The 24,856-nt window shown below is 42.0% G+C and overlaps 1 protein-coding gene across 1 annotated transcript in view; it reads right to left on the bottom strand.

The window, feature by feature from the left end:
• ptpn11b (protein tyrosine phosphatase non-receptor type 11b) overlaps positions 1–24,856 on the bottom strand; it is a 149,219-nt gene that overhangs the window by 33,284 nt on the left and 91,079 nt on the right. The window contains exons 3-8 of the mRNA XM_080215420.1: positions 22,424–22,618; positions 16,350–16,542; positions 9,528–9,644; positions 6,198–6,311; positions 2,885–2,981; positions 1,635–1,714 (exon numbers count right to left, since the gene is read on the bottom strand). Of these exons, the coding sequence (XP_080071546.1) occupies positions 1,635–1,714; positions 2,885–2,981; positions 6,198–6,311; positions 9,528–9,644; positions 16,350–16,542; positions 22,424–22,618 (796 nt within the window). The remainder of the gene's footprint in view (positions 1–1,634; positions 1,715–2,884; positions 2,982–6,197; positions 6,312–9,527; positions 9,645–16,349; positions 16,543–22,423; positions 22,619–24,856) is intronic.

Genomic DNA, 24,856 nt, shown 5'->3' with positions numbered 1-24,856 from the left:
GTTGTACATGTTGAGATTAATTAGGAATAACCAAATATCCTCCACGGGAACAATTTGGATTTGTTCAAATTTCATGGTACTGACATTTCCATACAATCCTCTGTAATTGACAGGGCACCATCAGCCTTTGGGCAATATTCTGGAGGGCTAAATTAGATACTCCCTGAAAACAGGGCAGGAGATCACGATGAGTGATTCATCTGCATCAGCGCATTGCAGTGCAAGCAACTTAGCGGCTTTATTCAGCCTGCTTATTTCAATGTTTCCAGTGTCCAGCCAATGCTAACTGTTCTTTTGACTTCCAGGACACATCAGGGGGTCCAATATCGTGAGCGGAGAGAATGACTTTAAAGCTTGCCAGCACTGCTGAAAAGGGTGGTTGGAGCAGGTGCTCGCAGTCATGCGAGAATTGAATATGACCTGGGAAACACTGAAGGACGAAAATTCAAGCAAATTCAGGCTTTAGATTTTGCACTGAAAACTCTGGTGGAGGTGGTGGGGACCAGGAGGCTCTTGAAACATCCAAAAGGTAGTGGGAGCAATAGCTATGGAGGACAAGGGCAGGAGTCACGCCCGAAGACCTGGATGAAGTAACTTGGGTAGTTTAATGATCTCAAAACATGTCAAGATCGGCGAATGCATCATCTAATGCCAAATCATAGTGGCTGCAATATTCACCTCAGACACTGTTCAATTCACCACATCTCTATCACTCACCGATCAAGCAGGATTCATACTGGATCATAATTATCATGGAATTATGAATGCTTGGCTGAGTTTCAAAAGTTATAATTATCTCAATGGAGGGATCTGAGTTCTGAGAGTTTGAAGACACTCTTAAAGGATTAGATTTCTATGATTATAGGGTCTGACAAGAAACTTATTTATGTAAAATATTAATTGCCTAAGTAGATTTAAAAGCCTGAATTAGTTCTATGATTGAGTAGTTTTCTTCCCCCAATCTCAAATGTGTCTGAGAGCTGTATTAGGTTGCTTGAAATTTATTTTTTCATCTCAAATGGCTTCTGCGATCTGCCATTGGTAGATATTGGGTGAGTAACTTTGCAGGTGGCATGGAGAGTATGAGGGTCTATGAGGGGTAGGTAATGAGACTTAGGGGCTAGAAGACATAACAGCTGGTAAAACAACTGGGACAAGGAGTCAGAGAACTGAGACAGACCTTTAAGCCAGTCCGCGTCAACACTTTCCTACCCCTGTATCTAGTTACGTGATCAGCAACCCTACTGTATTCCCTCTCCCTCCCCCCAACTCACAACCACACCCCCAACCCCAAGAGTGAAAATTACACGTTTCAGAGTAATTTTTAAAGAGGTGAAGAATTTTTCAACTCAAGCTACATGCCTCAGTAGCCAAAATCTGGCCCTTAGTTGCCATAGTAAGGATGTTATTTTTCTAACCTGTCATGTTCTGTTCGTTTTAAATCAAGATATTTAATTAATATAATATTGATATATTTGAATTCTAACATCACAAGCCCAATGGAATTGGTCAAATAATCATGGGACTGAATTTCCAGATTCCATATTGCTTTCCCGATGATACACAAAATTTATCAGCCCATCAGATTAAAACTGGCATGGGGAATAAAGTCACGAAAAAGGACAGGCACTTACTGTGATATTATTGGCATTGATATAATCTGATCCCAATATTGTTTCATCCACTTCCTTCAGTGTAACTCTGGTATTATCAACTACAGCAAGAAAGTAATAATTAAGATGATTATTATAAAATCCTTGAAGCTCTACATGCACTGTATTTTTATAAGGTTATATGTCTATGGTGGCAAACTTGCATAGTGAATTAGTACAACTTCGTTAGCTATTGGAAAACTTCTGAGATGGGCACAACTAAATTCATACAAGCTTGCAGGGATGAGTTCATTGTAACTTTGCTCCCGCAACGTTTCACTGCAGTTGGTATTATCAGGCAGTAATAAAATTTGGACACATTAACTCTGTCTCTGTTTTATCTGCTATGTGTATAAAATTGCAAAAAGATCAAATTGCAATGGACACCCATGAATAGAAGCATAGCATCAATTTAAAAGAGTGTGCTTTCTGTTGCAGGTTTGATGAATATGGCCACTTTCTGTAGAAGGATGATAGGGACTCCAAAATTTAAGTGTGTTTCTCACATTCTGCTATCCCATCTTTGCCACTATTAACTTTCTTCAGTCTCTAATGGCACCACTGACAGCCCCTTTGTCTCATGTCCACGACATCTTTGTCAATCTCTCCTTAACTCCGACCTATCACTGACTTTCTATTCTGCCTCACAACTCACTTCCCTTTTCTACTTTCTAATTTATGAGGCAGTGATAGCTTAGTGATATTAATCGCTAGACTATTAATCCAGAAACTCAACTAATGTTGTGGGGAACTGGGTATGAATCCAGCCACAGCAGCTGGAGGAATTTGAATTCAATAAAAGAACACCTGGAATTAAGAATCTACTGATGACTATGAAACCCATTTCCATTGTCAGAAAAACCCACCTGGTTCACTCATGTCCTTTAGGGAAGGAAATCCACCATCCTTAACTGGTCTGTCCTACATGTATTTCCAGAACCACAGCAATATTGTTGACTCTCAACTGGGGACGGGCAATAAATGCTGGCCAGTCAGTGATGCCCAGGTCCCACAAATGAATTTTTAAAAATCATCACATTTCTATCACTTTTCAGATCCGTAGAAGGGTCACATGGACTCAAAACGTTAACTGTGTTTCTCTTTCCACAGATGCTGCTGAGTTTATCCAGCATTCTCTGTTGCTATGTCTCTTTGAATTGATCTTTAGTTGAAGGATGGATCACTGAGTGAATGACAATGCAAACACAAACGTAGAAGTGAAGTCCACTTACATGGTAAAATATTTTTGTATCTGTTCTTGCTTTTGTTTTCTATTCTCTGTCCCTCTTTTCTGCTATAGAGAAGTTTATATTCTTGCTGCTGAAGAAGCTGTTGGAAGAACATTTCAAAAATTGCACGTGATAAGCTTGCAGCAACTTCTCACAATTAAATCCAATTAGCTGGACCTACCTTTGATGGGATGAATTGATCTGGAGAATATTTATTACAGTGCATAGAAGTACGGTTACTTTTTATCAAAGCAAAATACTGCAGATGCTGGAAATCTGAAATTAAAACAGAATACGCTGGATAACTCAGCACAGCAGCATCTGTGGAGAGCTGGGGAAACAGAGTTAATTGCTGAAAACCTCTAACCTTGTCTGTGACTGGGATTCTCCAGAGCCATTGCAGCGAAAGGAGTTTTGGCTGAGTGCCAAATTCCTCATTCTCACTGGCAGCGGGGCAGGTGCAGGTGAGATTGGAGAACTGTTTTGAGTCTATGTAACTTCCGACAGTTCTTTAGAAGAGTCACACTGGACTCAAAACATCAACTCTTATTTTCTCTCTCCATGGACGCTGCCAGACCTGCTGAGTTTATCCAGCATTTTCTGTTTTGGTTATTTATTGGTTACTTTTTGTTCAGTTATATGTAGATTATATTTAATGACAATAAAATAATAATGTAAATCAGCATTCACTTTTGATTCGTGGGATGGTGAAATGAATGACATTCCCCCTTTGTCCTTCCTACACTGACCTGCTGGTGGGGTCAAACTATTGCTGCGGACAAGGATTTGTGCAATACCTGAATTCAAAACAACAAGGAATCCAAAGAACAAATGAAAGTACTGCACAGGAACAAGCCCTTCAGTCCTCCAAGCCTGTGCCGATCATGACGCCCTAACTAAAAAAAGAAATCCCTCTGTATGTTAATGTTTCTAAGGGTTCTGGCATTTACAGTATAATTCATACCTAAATGCATCACCTTGCATTTATCTGGATTAAACTCCATCTGTCATTTCTGTGCCTTGTATCCTCCTGATAATCTCAGCACTATCAGTGAGTTGCTGATAGTGCCGAGATTGTCAAGAGGATACAAGGAGTTCGCCAGTCTTCATGTTTTCCGCAAACTTACGAATCAGACAAACCATATTTTTCTCCCAATCATTCATATATACTACAAACAACAGAAGTCCCAGCATTGATCCCTGTAGAACAGCACTAGTGACAGATCTCCATTCTGAAAAACACCCTTCCACTGCTACTCTGTCTTGAGCCAGCCCAACCCGAATCCCATGTGATTTTAGTTTTTGTACCAGTCTGCCATGTGGAACCTTGTCAACTGCCTTACTAAATAAAGTCCTACTTTATATAAACTACATCCACCGCCCTTTCCTCATCTTTGTCAAAAAACTCAATGACGTTGGTGCGACATGACCTTCCCCATACAAAACAATGCTGCCTGTCACTAGTTAATCCGTTTTCCTCCAAATGTGCATATATCCTGTCCCTCGGTATCTTCTCCGAAAGCTTCCCACCACTGATGACAGGCTCACTGGTCAATAATTTGCTGGATCGTACCCGTTTTCTTCCTTAAACAAAGGAACGAAACTGGCTATACTCCAGTCCTCCGGAACCCAACCTGTGGTCAGAGGATCTGAAGATATCTGTTACAGCCCCAGCTATTTCTCCCCTCGCCTCCCGCAGTAAACTGGGATAGATCTCATCCAGCCCCAGGAACTAGTCTGCCTTAATTCAATTTAGGATACTCAACACTTCCTCCTTTGATATATTGATGTTCTCAAGAACGTTCACATACCTATCCCTGACTTCAACATCCATCATGTCCTTCTACTTGGTGAATACTGATGCAAAGTACTCATAGAGGAGGTTTACCAGGATGTTGCCTGGTATGGTGGGAAGGTCTTATGAGGAAAGGCTGAGAGATTTGAGGCTGTTTTCATTAGAGAGAAGAAGGTTAAGAGGTGACTAAATGTAAGGATATAAGATGATCAGAGGATTAGATAGAGTGGACAGTGAGAGCCTTTTTCCTCAGATGGAGATGGCTAACACGAGGGGACATAGCTTTAAATTGAGGGGTGATAATTATAGGATGGATGTCAGAGGTAAGTTCTTTACTCAGAGCGTAGTAAGGGCATGGAATGCCCTGCCTGCGACATTAAGGGCATTTAAATGGTCATTGGATAAACATATGGATGATATTGGAATAGTGTAGGTTAGATGGGCTTTAGATTGGTTTCACAGGTTGGTGCAACATCGAGGGCCGTAGGGCCTGGACTGCGCTGTAATGTTCTATGTTCTATTAGCATTTCACCCACTTCCTGTGGTTCCCCACGTGTAACTTTCCTCCCTTGTCCTTGAGTGGGCCTACTCTTTCTCGATACCCTCTTGCTCCTAATGTATGCACAAAAACCCAGGTACTACAATATAGCATTATTAAAAATGATGTCACAGTTGTCAAAAAAGATACTGCAATGCAATTCTTTGTGAGAAATCTAATTGAGGGGCAAAGGCAAGTTTAGCAAAATGGCTGATTTTTATATTTGTCACTACAGCAGTTCAAGTCAAGGTACATCAACCTGTATACATTGCTAAAATTTTAAACATAACTTATTCAGGATCTATGACATTGAGGTTGGGTTAAGGGAACTGGTTTTAGTAATAACATCCAGTCTCTGGGGTACAGATGTCAATCTTTTGCAATCTAGACTAAAGAAACATCAAAAGGGATTAAAATGAGACATGGGACTAAACAAAGTTTAGAAAGTGAGATAAAATTGCAACTATCTAAAAATATAGTTCTTGTATAATGGGGTGGACAGGTCAAACGGGGAGCTAAGAGACTTGTGGTACCCCAGAAAGCTGTGAACGTTCAACCTTTGAGAATATTCAAGATAAAGGTCATTGGAATTTTGGGTACTAAGAGTATTAAGGGATACAAAGAAAGGAACAATCTAGGCAGGTCAGTCACAATCTTACTGAATGCCAGAGCAAGCTCCAAGGATCAAACTATTTAGCCAGCTCCTATTTCTTACATTCTTAGTAAGAAGTCTCACAACACCAGGTTAAAGTCCAACAGGTTTATTTGGAATCATGAGCTGTGTTTGTGAACCTACCTCTCCACTCACCTGAGGAAGGAGCAGCACTCTGAAAGCTCACAATTCCAAATAAACTTGTTGGACTGGTGTTGGAGGCCTCTTAGTGTGCCCACCCCAGCCCAACGCCGGCATCTTCACAATATGTTCTTTTGTCAGCTTGTGGTGTTCTATGTATTAAAACATATGCATACATAATCCTACTTACCTCAAATTCTTCCCAGAAACCTTGCTTGGCCTTTTCTGTGTTATCTGCTGTTTTATTGAGCTCCTTCACTCGATTTTCTATGTTAGCAGCATTTATTCTTGTAGCATTAAATGGCTGCAAAAAAAGTTTGCTCTACTAAAGTGAGAACATTTTCAGTTCATTCAACTAAATAGTCAATAACAAACAGAACCAGCTAAATTAAAACATGTCACACAGTCCACTGGACAGAGAATTACAATCGCAGTGGGTTCCTTGTCGTGTCTTTTGGGAGAGAAACTTAAGTCACAGCTGTGCATTTTTCCAGAATAAAATCATCAGTCTCTGAATTTTGCACCTGAACTATGCCAGGATTGCGGGTAGCGATGAATGCTGACCTGGGTGACTTTCAGTTGGTGCTGGAATTTGCAAAAGGTTTTCCCTAAAACTATGGATATTATGAGGTTAAAAATATCACTGCTGTTGCTCTTCAGTGCAGGCTTAGAGAAAATAATGTAAATCTCAACATTGCTAGCCCATTATTTTCTGCTAATAAAAATGGATGGAAATTTCATGGGCTGAAGGTGCACTTTTTTTTGTGCTTCTCCCACACCTTTTGAAGCCGTGCAGCTGTAAAAATAACTTTTAAGAATATGGTCTTCAGAAATGGAATTGCAAGCAACAGAATGTTTGATATAACAATCAAACATAGGGCTGAAAAGAAAGAAATGTTACTGCTTTGGTACCCTATTGATGATTTGGATGTGGCATCCTTCACAAACTGTCCAAGTTTACTCCTGATGCTTAATTAAGAACTTAGAGACAGAGGCCCTAAGTTCTCTTAAAAAGTACCTGGACCTGCACCTTAAGCACTATAAACTATAGGGCTGTGGGCTGGGTCCAGGAAGGTGGGATTAGAAATAGCACCTGGGTATCCGTGGGCTGGCCTAGACAAGACAGGCCAAATGGTCTCTCTCTGTGCTGTAACTTTTCTATAGTTCTATATATGGCACTTCTATCTAAGTTTAAAACAGCTATTTTGAAAACAACAGAAAATAATAGGATGCTATGCGACCAGCTTCTAAAGGATTTAGGCGTTTTAGGCAAATAAGCGCAAGGCAATGCGAATAGATTTAATTAATTAGCATATGAACAAAGGACCATAAGGAACATGTATTGAGTTCAATAGATATAAGATTGCTATCAAGAAAAGATCCAAGGATGCTTATGGACAAATCTGCATAAATTCCAGCCCAGTATCTGGCTGCAATAAAGAAAAAGCTTTTAAAATGGTGAGTTACATTAGCAGATTGAATTAAGTGACATAGTAGCTGTGACAGGTGTTGTGTATGGGGTTATTTAGAGAAAATCTAAGTACAAAAGGAACGAAGTATATGATGAAAACGTTGATAGAAAGGGGCTGAAATGGATCAAAATTGGATGGGCTTGTTGATTCTGTGGGCCTCATCCCTGTTCCTTAAAATCCTTATGGTCTAATGCCTGCCCTTCCAAATCCAATAATTAAAAATGCAAAAACAAATGTGTAGCTATGAGAAGAGGTCGGATAGGTTGGGGCTATTCTCCTTGGACCAAAGAAGGCTGAGGGAGTGACTTGATAGAAGAATTATGAGCAAAAGATAGAACGCACAGGATAAAATTGTTTCACTTGGTGGAGAATTCTAGAACCAGGAGACAAAGATTCAAATTAAGTGGCAGTCAGTGTAGAGAGGACACGAGCAATAACCTTTTTACACAGAGAGTAAATGAGTGTCTGGAATTCGCTGTCTGAGTTGGTGGTGGAGACAGAGACAGAGACCCTAAGTTCTCTTAAAAAAGTACCTGGATCTGTACACTACAGGGCTGTGGGCTGGGTCCAGTAAGGTGGGATTAGAAATAGCACCTGGGTGTCCTTGGGCTGGCCTGGATAAGATAGGCCAAATGGCCTCTCCCTGTGCTGTAACTTTTCTATGGTTCTATATATGGCACTTCTATCCAAGTTTAAGACAGCCATTTTGAAAACATCAAGCAAAATAATAACGGGTTGGCAGCCACATTAATTTACAACAAAGTCACATTTGCTTGCCTTCCCTGAAACAGAAAAAAAAGCCAGAGTTATTATACCTATGTATTTGATGGCTACTTTTTAAAATAGTATCACAGATTTCACTTTTTTTGGCTGTTGCAGACTTTTGGAAGTTTTCAATCAAATCGCAGATAGGGAGGCAGGCACAATGAATGACAGTCTCATTTCAGCAAATATAAAGAACCTTAAGATAAAACGTCACTTACCAAGTTTTTCAAAAATCTTATAAAGGATTAAGATATTGATATGGCAGGTGAGCTAAGGTTTATAGTAATAGACTTCAGGAGGATATGAAACAGTCTGATGAAATAGGCAGAGCCTTGGCAGATGAAATTTAACACAAAGAAATGTGAAACAACACATTCTGGCAGGAAGAATGAGGGGAGGTAATACAAAATAAACAATGCAATTTTAAAAGGGGTGCCGGAACAGAGAGACCCAAGGGTGAAGTGTATACAAATCTTTGAAGGTGACAGGACAAGTTGAGAATGCTGTTAAAAAAAACAGCATTCTCAACTTGGCTCTATTAAAATATAATGATACATAAAGTAAGGAGTTATGCTACATCTTTATAAAATACTAGCTTATCCTGAGCTGGAATGCTGTGTACAATATGGGAACTACACTTTAGGAAGGATATCCAGCCTAAGAGAAGCAGAACAGATTTACTATCTTGGTACCAGGAATGAGGGATTTCAATTATATGAAGAGACATAGAAGATTAGAGTGTTCTCCTTAGTAGAGAGATTTGATACAGCTATTCAAAATTGTTGAGGGTTACAGTAGAGTAAATAAGAAAAAACTGTTTGCAGTAGCAAAGGGAACAGGGGGATACCACAGAATTAAGGTGAGTGGTAAAAAGTACCAAAGGCAACATAACAGAATATTTTTCTTAAACATGTGGAGTTTTTATGATCTGGGATGTGTTGCCTGAAAGGGTGGGTGGCAAAGAAACAACAGCAACTTGCAAAAGGGAAAACAAAGTGAGGGAGCTGGTTAGCTTTATCAAAGTGCAGGCACAGAATGATGTACCAAATGGCCTCCTATGTTGTATTGTTCAATAATTCTATGATAATAGATGCACACGTACATTGATATTATTATAACGTGAATTCTCATATACCAAGTTCTAGTGCTACAAATAAAAAATATTAACAGATAATGATGCATTTGTCAGATTTCCTTTGTGTGCCTTATCCAAAATAATTTAACACCCTGGAAAATTATTTACTAGTAGGTAAACCTACCCCTTAAAAGGACAAATACTGTACCTGTTTAAGATGGACGACAATACCAGAAACTTCCACCATTGGGTTTTTTTTGTAGTGTTCCACCAGATCAGTAAGTGTGTCAAATCTTTCGCCTCCACCAACATCATACTTCCCATCCTACATCAATACAAAAAAAAAGACTGATTAAAATGCACAATGGTTTGAAATATAGAATACAAATATACCGAGAGGTTTGGAGCCCAATACATTCACTGAGATTTTGAGGGGTTCATTGTGAATTTAACATTAAAGAGCTGGTTGTATATACAGGGGCTGTCAAAATTCAGTAAAGGCCCAAAAACAAGGCCGGATATCATATTGTACAATTAACTCAAGCCCCTTCCCACTGATGCTAGCAGCACATCAACCTTGGCTGTGGTCTGTTCATCACCATGATTATGTGTATCTAGCACTAATTGCATTAATGGAGGGCTGCATGCCTGTCATGAGAGGTGCCAACACCACTTAAAGCCAACCTGCACTTTTTAAAGCCAGTCTCCACTTCTTAATAGGGAGGGAGGGACAGGCATTTTGATTGGAGCAGGTGCTGGAAGTCGCTGTGGAAGAGTATCTGATCAGGAAGAACAGTGAAAGATCTACAACGCAAAGTGTGTGCTCCAAAGTTCTCTGATGCAGCACTGGAGGATTGTGCAGGAGGTTGATAGGAAGAGAGAGAGATCATTTATTTATTAAGATCCTTCCAGTTAGGACTTGCAAGGAGTGGGAACAGATAGACATTGTGGCTAATGACTGCAGGGTAACCTGAAGGGCCTGGATGCAGGGCCGTAAGAAATTCAATGACCTCATACGGATGGTCAAGACAAGAGTGCTTTTCAAATGTCTTATGAACAACCGTACATTCTACTCCAAAACCAATCCCTTCGTTCACTTATTAATAATCTCGATTACTGCTTTCGGTTTTGTTTGGAAGGCAACATTGATAATGTCAAACGGTTAAGTTTCATGAACCATGTGACTGGATCATCAGCAACATTCAAATTTATTTTGCTGGTTGAATCAGGGGAATATCTCAGTTTTTATAATTTCTGTAGACTTCAACAGTTGCGGGAATTGGTGAATGACAAATAGTAAAATAATTTCAGCCTACTGAAAACTTACACGAACTGCTTAAAAACTGACTCTCACAGTTTCAGACTTCATCATCGTGACCTTCAGCCAGAAACCTTTTATTACATTACAGCACAATTGTTATTCCATAGACTTGTTTCATCATAACTACAATGATTAATATTCTCCTTAAGTGAACAATGGCTTTGAAGTAATTATAATCCTCAAGCAAATGTTTACTCCCCCTTTCTCAGCTCATCTCCCTTCCTGACTTAGAAAGTCACATATTGCAAGTATAACTTTTGCATTCTTCTGAACTAAACTTAAACCACTAGAAAGGAAAAATTTATAAATTGAATATTTATTGTCAGATTAAGACAGACACTTTGGGCAAAATTCTCAATTTTGAGACTAAGTGCAGATGGTGGGCAGTCCTTGTCCCGATGGCCAGATTGGTATGATCTCATGCCAGATTGTGTGCTTGGAAGCTCATTAATCATGGCCAGGACAGTTCTCCAATTCTTCTGGTGGGCCAGCAGCTGATCCATGTGCCCGCCATCAACTGGCAGGTTTGAAGGTGCTAGCACCATATTTAAGCACCAATCCAGCACACTCGCATCACTCTCTTCAGTTCACCTGTCTTTAGGAGATCCTCCAACATGTCAGGAAGATAGAAGCAAAAGGTGAGTCGTTTCAAGAAGGCAGCAGCGCCTGTTTTCACAGTGCCCTCAAAACCAATATTTGAGGAGTCCAGGCTATCCCTTAGACACACCCCCACATTTGGCCTCACCTTGCACTCCATCCCAGGTCGAGCTTCAAACCTTTGTTGGGGTGGCTGCATGAGTCCTGTACCACAGTGCTGTCCAGAGAAATGCTGATATGTGGCACGGGGGCAAAGCAGATCCCAGCATTCACTGGGGTCGAGAGTGAGTTGGGAGATAGGGTAGGTTTGGGTGAAAGGAAAATTATCAGGGGGAAGGAGGTTCTGAGCGGGCCTGGATGGTTGGACTGCGTCTGTTTCAATGCGAGGAGTGTGACGGGTAAAACGGATGAGCTTAGGGCCTTGATGTTCGTGAGGAATTTAGATGTGGTGGCAGTGACGGAGACGTGGTTAAAGGAAGGGCAAGACTGGCAGCTGAATGATCCTGGGTATAAGTGTTTTAGGTGTGACAGAGGAGGGTTGAAGAGAGGTGGTAGGGTGGCATTGTTAGTAAAGGAGCACATCACAGCAGTGCAGAGGGAGGATAATATGGAGGAGTTAGGGATTGAGTCGCTGTGGGTGGAGTTGAGGAATAAAGAGGGAGAGATTACGATGCTAGGGGTATACTATAGGCCACCCAACAGCCCAAGGTCAGTGGAGGAAGGTGTTTGCAGAGGCATTTTAGACAGGTGCAGAAAGAATAAGGTGGTTGTGGTGGGTGACTTTAATCTTCGTGGAGTGGATTGGAAGGTGCCTAGAGCTGGAGGTATGGATGGGGAGGAGTTTGTAAAATGTATGTTGGAAGGGTCCTTGGAGCAGTATGTAACTAACCCAACTAGGGAGGGGGCTATACTGGATTTAGCGTTGGGTAATGAGCCGGGGCAGGTGGTTGAGGTTGCGGTAGGCGAACATGTGGCTAACAGTGACCACAAGTCTGTCTACTTTAGGATAAAAATGGAAAGGGATGAGTGCCGTCCCAAGGGGAGGGTGCTGAACTGGGGGAAGGCGAGCTATAGTCGGATTAGGAGGGAGCTGAAGGTCACTGATTGGGAGGGGTTGTTAGCAGGCAAGTCCACGGTTGGTAAGTGGGAGGCTTTCAAGGGCAAACTGATAATGTTGCAGGAAAGGCATGTGCCAGCAAAGAGGAAGGATGGGACAGGCAGGATTAGAGAGCCGTGGATTACAGGGGGTATTGAAGACTTGGTCAGGAAGAAGAGAGAGGCATATGTTAGGTCGAAACAACTGGGAATGGAGAGAGCGCTGGAGGAATATAGAGAGAGTAGGAGGGAGTTTAAAAGGGGAGTTAGAAGGGCAAAAAGAGGGCATGAAATGGCTTTGGCTGATAGGATTAAGGAAAATCCAAAGGCATTTTACTCTTATAGTAGGAACAAGAGAGTGGTTAGAGGGAAAATTGGTCCTCTTAGGGACAAAGGAGGGGAGCTATGCATCGAGTCTGAGGGAATGGGGGAGATCCTGAATGAATACTTTGCGTCAGTATTCACAAAGGAGAGGGGTTTGGTGTCATATAACGTCTTGGAGAGCACTGTAGATCATTTGAAGGAAATATCCATTACGAGGGAGGGTGCTAGGGTTTTTAGGTAGCATAAAAACAGATAAAGCGCCAGGGCCTGATGGTATTTATCCCAGGCTACTTAGGGAGGTGAAAGATGAAATTGCTGGGCCTCTGACGCAAATCTTTGTCTCTTCTTTGGACACAGGTGAGGTCCCAGAGGACTGGAGGGTAGCTAATGTGGTACCGCTGTTTAAAAAGGGCAGCAGGGATAACCCTGGTAATTATAGACCAGTGAGTTTGACATTGGTGGTAGGAAAATTATTGGAAAAAATTCTTAGGGATAGGATGTATAAGCATTTGGAGCGTTGCGATCTGATTAGGGATACGCAACATGGCTTTGTTCAGGGGAGGTCTTGCCTTATGAATCTGGTAGAATGTTTTGAGGAGGTGACAAAAATGGTTGACGATGGACAAGCCGTTGATGTCATCTACACGAATTTCAGTAAGGCGTTTGACAAAGTCCCTCACGGTAGGCTGATAGAAAAGGTTAAGGCACATGGGATACAAGGACAGGTAGCTAGATGGATTGAAAACTGGCTGGGCAACAGGAGACAGAGAGTAGTAGTGGAAGGGTCCTTTTCTGGCTGGAGGTCAGTCACCAGTGGTGTGCCGCAGGGCTCAGTACTGGGACCTCTTCTCTTTGTAATATATATAAACGACTTGGAAGAGGGCGTACGTGGTGTGATCAGCAAGTTTGCAGATGACACCAAGATGGCAGGTTTGGTGGATACTGAGGAAGATTGTCAGGTGACACAGCAGGATATAGATAGGTTGGTATATTGGGCAGATAGATGGCAGACAGAATTTAATCCTGACAAATGCGAGGTGATGCATTTTGGAAGGAATAATGCAGGGAGGAGTTACATGATAAAAGATAGACCGATTAAGAGTATAGAAATACAGAGGGACCTGGGAGTGCAAGTGCACAAGTCTCTGAAGGTGTCAACACAGGTAGAGAAGGTTGTGAAAAAAGCTTATGGAATGCTAGCCTTCATAGGAAGGGGTATAGAGTATAAGAGCTGTCGTCTAATGCTTCAGTTGTACAGAACGTTGGTTAGACCGCATTTGGAGTACTGCGTCCAGTTCTGGTCACCTTACTCCCGGAAGGACGTGGAGACCCTGGAGAGAACGCAGAGAAGGTTTACCAGGATGCTGCCTGGTATGGAAGGACTGAGTTACGAGGAAAGATTGGAAAAACTGGGGCTCTTCTCCTTAGAAAGACGGAGATTAAGGGGGGATCTGATAGAGGTGTATAAAATAATGAAGGGAATAGATAGAGTCAACAGTGGCAGGCTTTTCCCTAGATTGGGGACAACTATTACGAGAGGTCACAATCTAAGGGTGAGGGGGGAGAAGTATAATTTGGATACTAGAGGAAGGTTTTTCACGCAGAGGGTCGTGGGGGTATGGAATGCGCTACCAAGTAAGGTGGTGGAGGCAGGCACGTTGGGCTTGTTTAAGGTTTACCTAGATAGGCACACGAGTGAAACAGGGATGGAGGGTTATAGAAGACGGTATTAAAAAGGGTCAGAGCCTCGGGATGACACTGGAAGTGTAATATTACATGTTAATGTTTTGTCTCTTTTAATCCACAGGTGTCGGTCCACCTTGTTGTCAAACGAGGAGCATGCCCACGGTGGGTCATGTGTGGACTGCTCTTGGAGGTTTCGAGAGTGGCCTAGTACTTCGTGTCGTGTGTGCTTAATCTTGGACCAGCAGACGGGCACCACAACAGCTCAGTGGCTATCACTGCTAGCTGTGCAGATACATGGATTTAGGCCTGTGTCTGTGGGAGTTTGCGCATTCTCCTTGTGGTTGCGTGGGTTTCCTCCGGGCGCTCCGGTTTCCTTCCACACCCCAAAGATGTGCCCTTAGGCTGATTGGTGTACCAAACCGACCCTACACTATTCTCCCCTGGATCTGGCTACATTAGGGGTACCATTCACATACACACGGGGCAGGGTAGGTGTAGGAAAATGCTTTGTTGAAATGGCGGCACGGGCTCATTGGGCTGAAGGGCCTGTTTCCCATGCTGGGTTGTTCTTTGTATTCCCCAACCCCAGTTATAGTACTGAGCTGAGACAGTGAAACAGGAGGGTCAATGGGTCCAGCAGCATAATGCTGTCCATGAAAACCAGCTTGCAATAGAGATTGGGGGGGGGGGGGTGGGCTAGGAAAAGGTTTGCCCCTGCAGACTGGTGCACAGGACGCTAGGAGCAGCGCATATAGTAGGTACGCTTTGCTGCACTCACCTTGAGGTCTCCTGTGAACTGAGGACGGCTTTGTACATGCCACTCTTTATCAATTGGGTTTTAGACCGACGTAATTTCACGCTGACATGTCACAAAATGGAAAATTTGACAGGATTCTGACCAGCGGCTACTTTACAAGTATTCAGGAAATGCAAATGGCTTTCATGCTACAAAGACCAGCCCACCACTAACCTGCCATTCGGAGAACTGCAGTATGTTTTTACACTGGCAGATTTCCAACTTTTTTGCTCCTGCTAGATTCTCTGGTTCTGCTTGTCGCCAGACCTGTAACGGGTGGGATGCGAGCATTCCACCCTTTGATATGAATTCAAATTTCCTTTCTAAAAAGGTTCCTTTATGGACCATTGTACATATTGCATTTTTGGTGCGAAATGCAGAAATCGATGAAAGGATATAAAATAAATTATCGTAGGAACTTTTCTCTGTCTGCAAGGATGATTAGTTTATTCTCTCCTTATCCCTTCTCTCCTGATAGATGAGATGTTGATGTGTATGGATTGATAGGTGTCAAGACACTTTGGGGTACTTTTACCTGCAGTCAGTCTTCTTCAAACTTACTGTGCAAGTTCGGAAAATGTCACCAAGCTATTCGGTAATAGAGGCACCAAAACTGTGAGCGGTTTTCTTTCATTGACATGAATCCGCATCAGAATCTTCCATCGGAAGCCATCAGCAATGATGTAGCCATTAGCAATGATAACCATGAGCCAGCTTCTCTGCTTTTGCCCGCAGCTGGGATTCTCCGGTCCCGCTGCAGTGAATGGAGAATTGGCTGAGCGCCAAATTCTCCGTTCTCGCTGGCAGCAACATCATGGCATGAACAGCCAGAAAATTCAGGCTCCATGTCTAATTTATTTCTGCTCCCTACTTTGGTAAACTAAGTCAGCGTGAACCATCGCCTCAACCTGTGGCTTTCCTAGTCCTTTCCAAATCAGTTAGTACATTGACAAAAGGAGAAAACCACAAAGTCATGAGAAATCTTTATTTATGCTGTCTTTTGAATCCTCATCAAGTTATTGCTTTGTGTCATCATAGTATTAACAAGCTTTAAGACTTGAATTTTACACTAGCAAAAAGTAGGCTCCAACTGCCAAGTAATTTTTAACTTCAAATAAAATTTATTACATTTCAAGGCATTTTTATTAGCTAAAGAATAACAAAATTTCTCTAATAATGTTAAATATTTGTGACCAATCTGATCAACCCACCTGATTTCGAATCATCACATGTGTAACTCTTGGTTTGCGATCCCCATTTTCAACCTTTTCTTCATTAGTTAGCACTGACAGAACAAAATCCCCTGGTTTACTGAGACTTTCCCGCACCAGGAAACTTCCAGGTTTCCCTTTATCTGTCAGAAGCTTTTCAGCATCTTTACCTGATAGATGTCCATGATACCATCTGAAAATAGACGATGTTGACAATGACAATAGGCTTCCTGCCACTTTCTCATTCACTATAAGTTAATTACGAACTCAGGTACAGTATCACATATCATTTATATAAAATTTCGTCTTCAGTGAGACATTTTTGTCACAGCGAAGTAATTAAAGTGGCATGTGCGTAATTTGAGCAAAATAAGCAGTTAGTGTCACTTGTGACAATCGACCACTGGTGTGTCTAGACATCTTCAAAAATGATAAAATTCAATGTAACCGTTCCAGTGGTAACCAACATGAAAGTGTATTATTGAAGCAAGCTGTCTCTTAAGGAACTGAATCCATTCTAAAGATTCCTTAAGAACATGCACTTCAAAGACATGAGTGTAACATAAGATGTGCAGGGCAAGCATAAAGCTTGTGTGATTGCACTGAGCTGAGGGTTGGGCGATTTTAAATGTCAGGCCTTATTCCAATGTTGTGAGATTTTTGCCAAAAATCGACAAGAATCACAGTCTGGCCAGAACGTGTGGAGCAAAGTTCTGGGTGGCAGAAGGCAGCTACTTGTGTAAGTGGGAATAGTCTCTTATGCCAAGTTAAAAGAATAGATGGGCAGCTCAAGAATTCATTGCAAATCCCAGCATAGGTGCTGCTCCTCATCCTGGCCCCACAAGGGAGCATTTTTTACCACTCGGCACTCTTCTTGTCCCAATTTATATCAGTTATGGGCAGGTTCCAGGAGTTTAAATCAAGACTAAAATCTTCTTAAAAATACATATTTGTCTTCCAATTGCCTCTGAAGTAAAAATGAAATTTGTTTTCTCATCTGTTTGTTCAAATTCAGTTTGAATACTTGTAGTTTCAACTTTGTACAACATATTCCAAGTTAAAAGAGCTAAGCACCCATGATCACTGAACACATGAATTTCTGTATAACTGGAAAATACCAAGGCTCTTGCTGAGTATGGGAACAGCCCATCTAACAACATCTCAAATCTTTCGGGTCAATCAGAGCTTTGGAAGAAGGATTTGGAGGGTATTTTCCGGACAAACCAAGTAAACAAACTCAAGTCTTTTGGGTAGGCTATTCTTTTGCTTGGTGACAAGGAAACTCAAGAGAAAACGTCCCAACAAGATAAAGATTTGCTAATCACCCTCAAATGTTTGGAAGAAGCCATCCTGGACGTCCTGTGTCTCAGGGCACCAAAAACAAAATGAATGGTGAAACAAATACTACTTTCCTCTTATTTTCTAACCTCTTTTCTCACTCGCATCAAAGGCATGCATAACACCCAAACACATTGCACTAAGTATTTTTAAATGAGATATCTGTTTGAAAGCATTTCTGGGGATCAGCAATCTAATCACTGTCCTTTGTGCACAGTATTACATAGTGTTTATATGAAGCAGATCATTTATACCAACATTCCCATGCTAAGGCAGCATACGAGCCACCTCCTAGAATCATAGAATCCCTACAGTGCAGGAGGAGGCCATTTGGCCCATCAAGTCTGCACTGACCACAATCCCATACTGGCCCTATCTGCATAACCCTGTGCATTTACCCTAGCTAGTCCTCCTGACATTAAGGGGCAATTTAGCATGGCCAATCCACCTAACCCGCACATCCTTGGACTGTGGGAGGAAACCAGAGCACCCAGAGGAAACCCACTCAGACATGGGGAGAATGTGCAAACTCCACACAATGACCCAAGCCAGGACTCGAACCTGGATCCCTAGCATAGAGAGGCAGCAGTGCTAACCACTGTGTCCTCTTCTTCATCTAATGCCAATGTCCTATTTTTTCTCCCTTGTTTACCTAAATTCTGCTCAATTCCATCTAATCCTTGCAGTAGCAAGTTCCACGTTTGAACCACCCTATGGGTAAAGAAGTTTCTCTTGAATCCCAGTTGGATTTATTAGTGACTATTCACATTTGTATTGCCTAGTTCTACTCTCCTCCGCAGGTGGAAACATCTCTTTATGTCTACCCTATCAAGTCTGTTCATAACCTTAAAGTTCTCAACCAGGTCATCCCCATGTCTTCTCTTTTATAGTGAGAAGTGCTCCAGGTTGTACAATCTTTCCTGATTGGTGTAATCTCTCAGTTATGGTATCATAAGAACATAAGAAATAGGAGCAGGAGTAGGCCATCCAGCCCTTCGAGCCTGCCCCGCCATTCAATAAGATCATGGCTGATCTGTCGTGGCTCAGTTCCACTTTCCCGCCCTCTCCCCATAACCCTTAATCCCCTCTCTTATCAAGAACCCATCAACCCGCTTCTTAAAAATATTTAGCGAGGCAGCCTCCACCACTTCAACGGGCAGAGAATTCCAGAGATTCACCACCCTTTGAGTGAAGAAGTTCCTCCTCAACTCCGTTCTAAACCGCCTCCCCTTTATCTTGAGGCTGTGCCCCCTAGTCCTACTGTCTTTTTTGAGCGGGAAGAGTCTCTCCACCTCTATCCTATCCATCCCATTCATCATCTTATACGTCTCAATGAGATCTCCCCTCATTCTTCTAAACTCTAACGAGTACAAGCCTAGTTTATTCAGCCTCTCCTCATAGCTCAACCCCCTCAACTCCGGTATCAGCCTAGTAAACCTCCTCTGCACTCCCTCCAAGGCCAAAATATCCTTGTGCAGGTGCGGCGCCCAAAACTGCACACAGTACTCCAGCTGCGGCCTCACCAATGCCCTATACAGCTGCAGCAAGACCTCCCTACTTTTATATTCAATCCCCCTCGCTATGAAGGCCAGCATCCCATTCGCCTTCCTGACCACCTGCTGCACCTGCAAGCTGGGTTTTTGCGACTCATGCACAAGGACCCCGAGGTCCCTCTGCACCGTCGCCTCATTATATAAATCTTCCTGGCACATTCCCCAATGTCTCTGTATCCTTCTTATAATATGGAGACAAAACTGTTCATAGTACTCAAAGTGTGATCAAACCAAGATTTAGCAACTTCCCTGTTTTTCAAATCTAACCCTCTAGAAATGAACCCTTGTATTTTTAAACAGCATTTGTGGAGACAGAATACAGCCATCATTTTGAATGTGGGTGACCATTCGTCAAGAGTCTCATCAGCTCTGACGAAGGGTCATTCAGACTCAAAACATTAGCTATGGTTCTCTCCACAAATGCTGTCAGGCCTGCTGAGATTTTCCAGCATTTTCTGTTCTTATTTCAGATTCTAGCATTTGCAGCATTTTGCTTTTAGCTCTTGTATTTTTGTTTGTTTTATGTGGTCTTATGAGCCCACATTGCTACTTTTTCCTGTCAGTTTTGGCCTGGTAAAGCTATACTCAGTATTGCTAGTAGCCCAGAGAAAAGCAACACCATACAACATCTCTCATAATGCTTGCAAGCACCAGCGTGGCCAGTTATATCCCAGAGGGTGCAATGGTGAGCTCAAGGAGATAGCAATGATTGAGGCAGAGGAAGAATAAGTGTGACAGAGGAGATGCATGAATCTATTAGCCATTTTGTTCCTCAAAACACAGCAATGGAATGAAATTGGCAAATGGTATCATGCACAGAAAATGCCAGCTCTGCCATTTGACGTTTCACTGTTGGGTATCTGACACTGTTGAATGAAAGTGGAATGAACTGGAAACATAAATGCTGAGGTTCAGTGTAAACATTGGCATTTATATGTTGCAGGGAAGTTATCACCCGACCAATTTCACTTTCCACTACGTCAATATATACGCGTTACAAAATGGGTAGCTGATATGATCATTTTTTTTCAATGGGTGGGTTAGGTTAAAGTTATCTTCTACTATTTTTAGAATCCCAGATTCATAGAACCCCTACAGTGCAGTGACAATACAGTGCCATTTGACCCATTGAGCCCGCACCGACAACAATCCCACCCAGGCTGTTTCCTTGTAGCCCCACGTATTTACCCCGCTAAATCTCCCTGACACTAAGGGGGCAATTTAGCATGGCCAATCAACCTAACCTGCACATCTTTGGACTGTGAGAAGAAACTGGAGCACCTGGAGAAAACCCACACAGACACAGGTAGAACGTGCAAACTCCACACAGTCACCCAAGGCTGGAATTGGACATGGATCCCTGACGCTCTGAGGCAGCAGTGCCAACCACAATGCCACCATGCCACCCATAATATTCATTCTTTGGTGACTTGGTGGACAACAATGAGAATACTTTGCTCAAGACATAAAACAGTTAGTGGGTGTGGAGAGTCTGCAGAAGGATCTAGATAGGCTGGGCGAATGGGCCAGGAAATGGCAAATGGAATTTAATGTTGGCAAGTGTGAGGTGGTCCACTTTGGTAGGAAGAATGGTAGGAAGGACTATTACTTACGTGGCGAAAAACTGCAGCAGGCGACGGTGCAGAGGGACCTCGGGGTCCTTGTGCATGAGTCGCAAAAACCCAGCCTGCAGGTGCAGCAGGTGGTCAGGAAGGCGAATGGGATGCTGGCCTTCATAGCGAGGGGGATTGAATATAAAAGTAGGGAGGTCTTGCTGCAGCTGTATAGGGCATTGGTGAGGCCGCAGCTGGAGTACTGTGTGCAGTTTTGGGCGCCGCACCTGCACAAGGATATTTTGGCCTTGGAGGGAGTGCAGAGGAGGTTTACTAGGCTGATACCGGAGTTGAGGGGGTTGAGCTATGAGGAGAGGCTGAATAAACTAGGCTTGTACTCGTTAGAGTTTAGAAGAATGAGGGGAGATCTCATTGAGACGTATAAGATGATGAATGGGATGGATAGGATAGAGGTGGAAAGACTCTTCCCGCTCAAAAAAGACAGTAGGACTAGGGGGCACAGCCTCAAGATAAAGGGGGGGCAGTTCAGAACGGAGTTGAGGAGGAACTTCTTCACTCAAAGGGTGGTGAATCTCTGGAATTCTCTGCCCGTTGAAGTGGTGGAGGCTGCCTCGCTAAATATTTTTAAGAAGCGGGTTGATGGGTTTTTGATAAGAGAGGAGATTAAGGGTTATGGGGAGAGGGCGGGAAAGTGGAACTGAGCCACGACAGATCAGCCATGATCTTATTGAATGGCGGGGCAGGCTCGAAGGGCCAGATGGCCTACTCCTGCTCCTATTTCTTATGTTCTTATGAAATAAAATGCGCCTACAACACCTATTTTCAGCCACTAGGATTAGAACACTAAAAACCTTAAACTTAAGTACATCATCTCCAAGGGGAAACTATTACTTAATTACTTTTCACTATTTTTCTGATCTTGGCTAAATTGCACATGGACTCAGGGCTGATTGCCTGGCGTTTATATTTCTTACGGGGTTCTCTAATAACTTGGCAGGGATTATTAAAAAATTCATCAATACCTCGCGTGATCACTTAAGGTCCTTATTTTAGGCACGAGTTGGTGGTAAAACGTTTTTGCTTTCATTTCATACTCTCAGAAACACTGACCACATTAAACACATACTGCCTCCAGCACTGGCATTCAGTGGCTGCAGTATGTCCTACTACAACATACACTGCAGCAACCGTGCCTTCCAAATCTGTGACCTCTGCTGCCTAGAAGTACAAGGGCAGCAGCCACATAGCAACACAACAAATTTCAAATTCCCCTCCAAGTCATGTACTATCCGATTTGAAAATGAACAGCTGTTCCTTTGTCCCTCGGTCAGAATCCTGGAACTCTCTACCTACTGTGCTGTGACAGCATCCACACCATTCAGACTGAAGAAATTCCAGAAGGGTGCTCACCACCATCTCCTCAAGGGCAATGTATGATGACCCTAGCAGTGGCACCCTCATTCATGAACAAATAAAAAATATAAAAGGGCAACTGAGATTAAATCACTGCAATTAATTCTAGGAAAAACAATGACAAAGATCTTACATTGATTGCCTGACAATTTTGTCATACAGAAGAGCTGAAAGGAACAGGAAGATAAATAAATACCTTTCAGATGTTGGATCTTGGCAATTCAGAGGATATTTCAGTTCAATTACGTCTCCATTCTTCTCCCGTAGAAGACCTTGCTGCTCTGTGTAATACTGAACCAATTCTGCCAATGTTGCAAATTTTTCTCCTCCATATAGGTCATAATAGTCTCCTGTATTCTGGATCTTGATATGCGTCACTTCTTCATTTCGCCTGAGCAAAAAGGACAGATAAATACAGAGGAAAGCAAAATAAAACTACAACAGAGAAAATCAGGTACAATCTAAGAGTTCATCAACTACTTATTGGATTTAAGGTTATTCAAGACCTTATCAGGTCAGTAATGTAAAATTAACAAAATTAATTTCAGAATATTACTGGTCTATTTTATATGTGGTTCATGCCATATATAGAATAAGCATAATAATGTACGTTCTTCTTAAGTGCCAAATTTCTCGTTTAAATTAATAGAATGGCATCATAAAATACTAACAGTGCAGAAGCAGGCCATTCGGCTCATCGAGCTTGCACCGACAACAATTCCACCCAGGTCTTATCCCTGTAACCCCAAGTATTTACCCCACTAATCTTCCTGATATTAAACGGCAATTTAGCATGCCCTATTCAACGAACCCATACATCTTTGGAGTGAGGGAGGAAACCAGAGCACCCAGAGGAAACACACGCAGACATGGGGATAACGTGCAAACTCCACATAGACAATAATCAAGGCTGGAATTCAACCCAGATCCCTGGTGCTGTGAGGCAGCAGCGTTAACTACTGTGCCACCCTAAATTGCATTCTGCAAACCTCAAAAAAATCCTGTAGTTCAGTTTTGTTATATCTGCTAAACCAATATAGAAGTAGGGCTGTGTATTTCGCACAAACTGCATTTTTCTGCAAATGCCCTGAAGGGGCATGATGCTTGACATACCAGTATCAGTCAAGCATCATGCCCCTTCAGGGAATTTGAAGAAAAATTAAATTCTAGAGCCCAGAAAATAAATGGTGACTTTCAAACAAGGATCGGGACACAAGCCTCATACCTCAAATGCACAGATGTAACTATGAGTAATCATTATTCTGTGAGAAACATGCAAGGATTAAGGTACTGGTGTATATTAGTTGGTGTAAAACAAGGTGGAGCTGGAAATGACTATGAAATCTGACCAATATATGGCATAACTGCTTTACATTTTCAATAAAACATTATTCTCAGGGACATGTTGTAAATCATTTATAAAAGCACTGTGCGAGTGGGTCATAGAGTACAATAGAATAAAAATAGACATTCAAAACAATATTCATTTTGCATTGTGGTGCAGGCAACCATATTCAAATGTATATGCAAGTAATTTTTTTTTACACTGAAGTTTTCTTTCCCTGAATAGAACATGCAAATAACGGACTTGTTTTGAAAGGTTTTCATGTAGAAATTTGTTAAGGCATCTGAACTCACTATTAGAGAATGAGTTTGGAAGCTCAAATATTGTGCGAAAACTCTGGAGTGATGGAAGGGAACCAATGGACTGCTCGAGAATTAAGTACTGACATAAAGACAGGCACACGCATTTGGGAGCTCAGTAATTAGCTGTTTTCCCACAACTTACCCTCGAATAAGAAAACAACAACAGTATCAGTTTTGATTAGATTTGATTTATTATTATCACATGTATTGGGATACAGTGAAAAGTATTGCTTCTCGCATGCTATAAAGAGGAAACATACCATTCATAGTGTACACGAGGAGAAGGAAAGGAAAGGGTGCAGAATATAGTATTACAGTCATAATTAGAGTGTAAAGATCAGCTTAATATAAGGTACATCCATTCAAAAGTCTGATATTAGTAGGGAAAAAAATTGTTTCTGGGACAATTGGAACGCGATCTCAGACTTTTATGCCTTTTTCTTGACGGAAGAAGGTAGAAGAGAGTAAGTCCGGCGTGCGTGAGATTCTTGATTATGCTGGCTGTTTTTCCACATTTATAATTCTGGAACCAGTATATTTTTAATAGAAGTATAGAAACAAAGCACATCATAGTTGGTTACCCAAGACTTATTCTGAATGACCAATGAAAGGCATCTAATCCTTACTTTCATCACTATGTTGTCCAATTATGTCTTGAGCTTTGACTTTTGCCGTTCAAAATCAAAACTCACAAGCTTACAGTTACGTTAATGCAAACGACAGTTTACAATACAAAAGTAGATTAGCCAGATGCTGAATGCAACCTTTAAGTACTTTGGAGCTTGAGGCCTCGTAGCGTTCCACAGTGAGAGCCCAGAGCCCGATAATATCATGTGACATCATTATCTGGTATCTTGAACAGAGTGATGAACAAGGCAAGTACTTAACTCGACTGGATTATCATGCTTGTGGTTGTACCATTTCTTTTAAATCCAAATGCTCGCCCCCACACATCCTCTAGGTATCTCGTATGAAATAGAGG

The sequence above is a fragment of the Carcharhinus amblyrhynchos genome, chromosome 30, assembly GCF_965287045.1.
Source record: "Carcharhinus amblyrhynchos chromosome 30, sCarAmb.v2.hapA, whole genome shotgun sequence".
NCBI lineage: Eukaryota > Metazoa > Chordata > Chondrichthyes > Carcharhiniformes > Carcharhinidae > Carcharhinus > Carcharhinus amblyrhynchos.
This window is presented reverse-complemented; position numbering and strand designations above follow the sequence as displayed.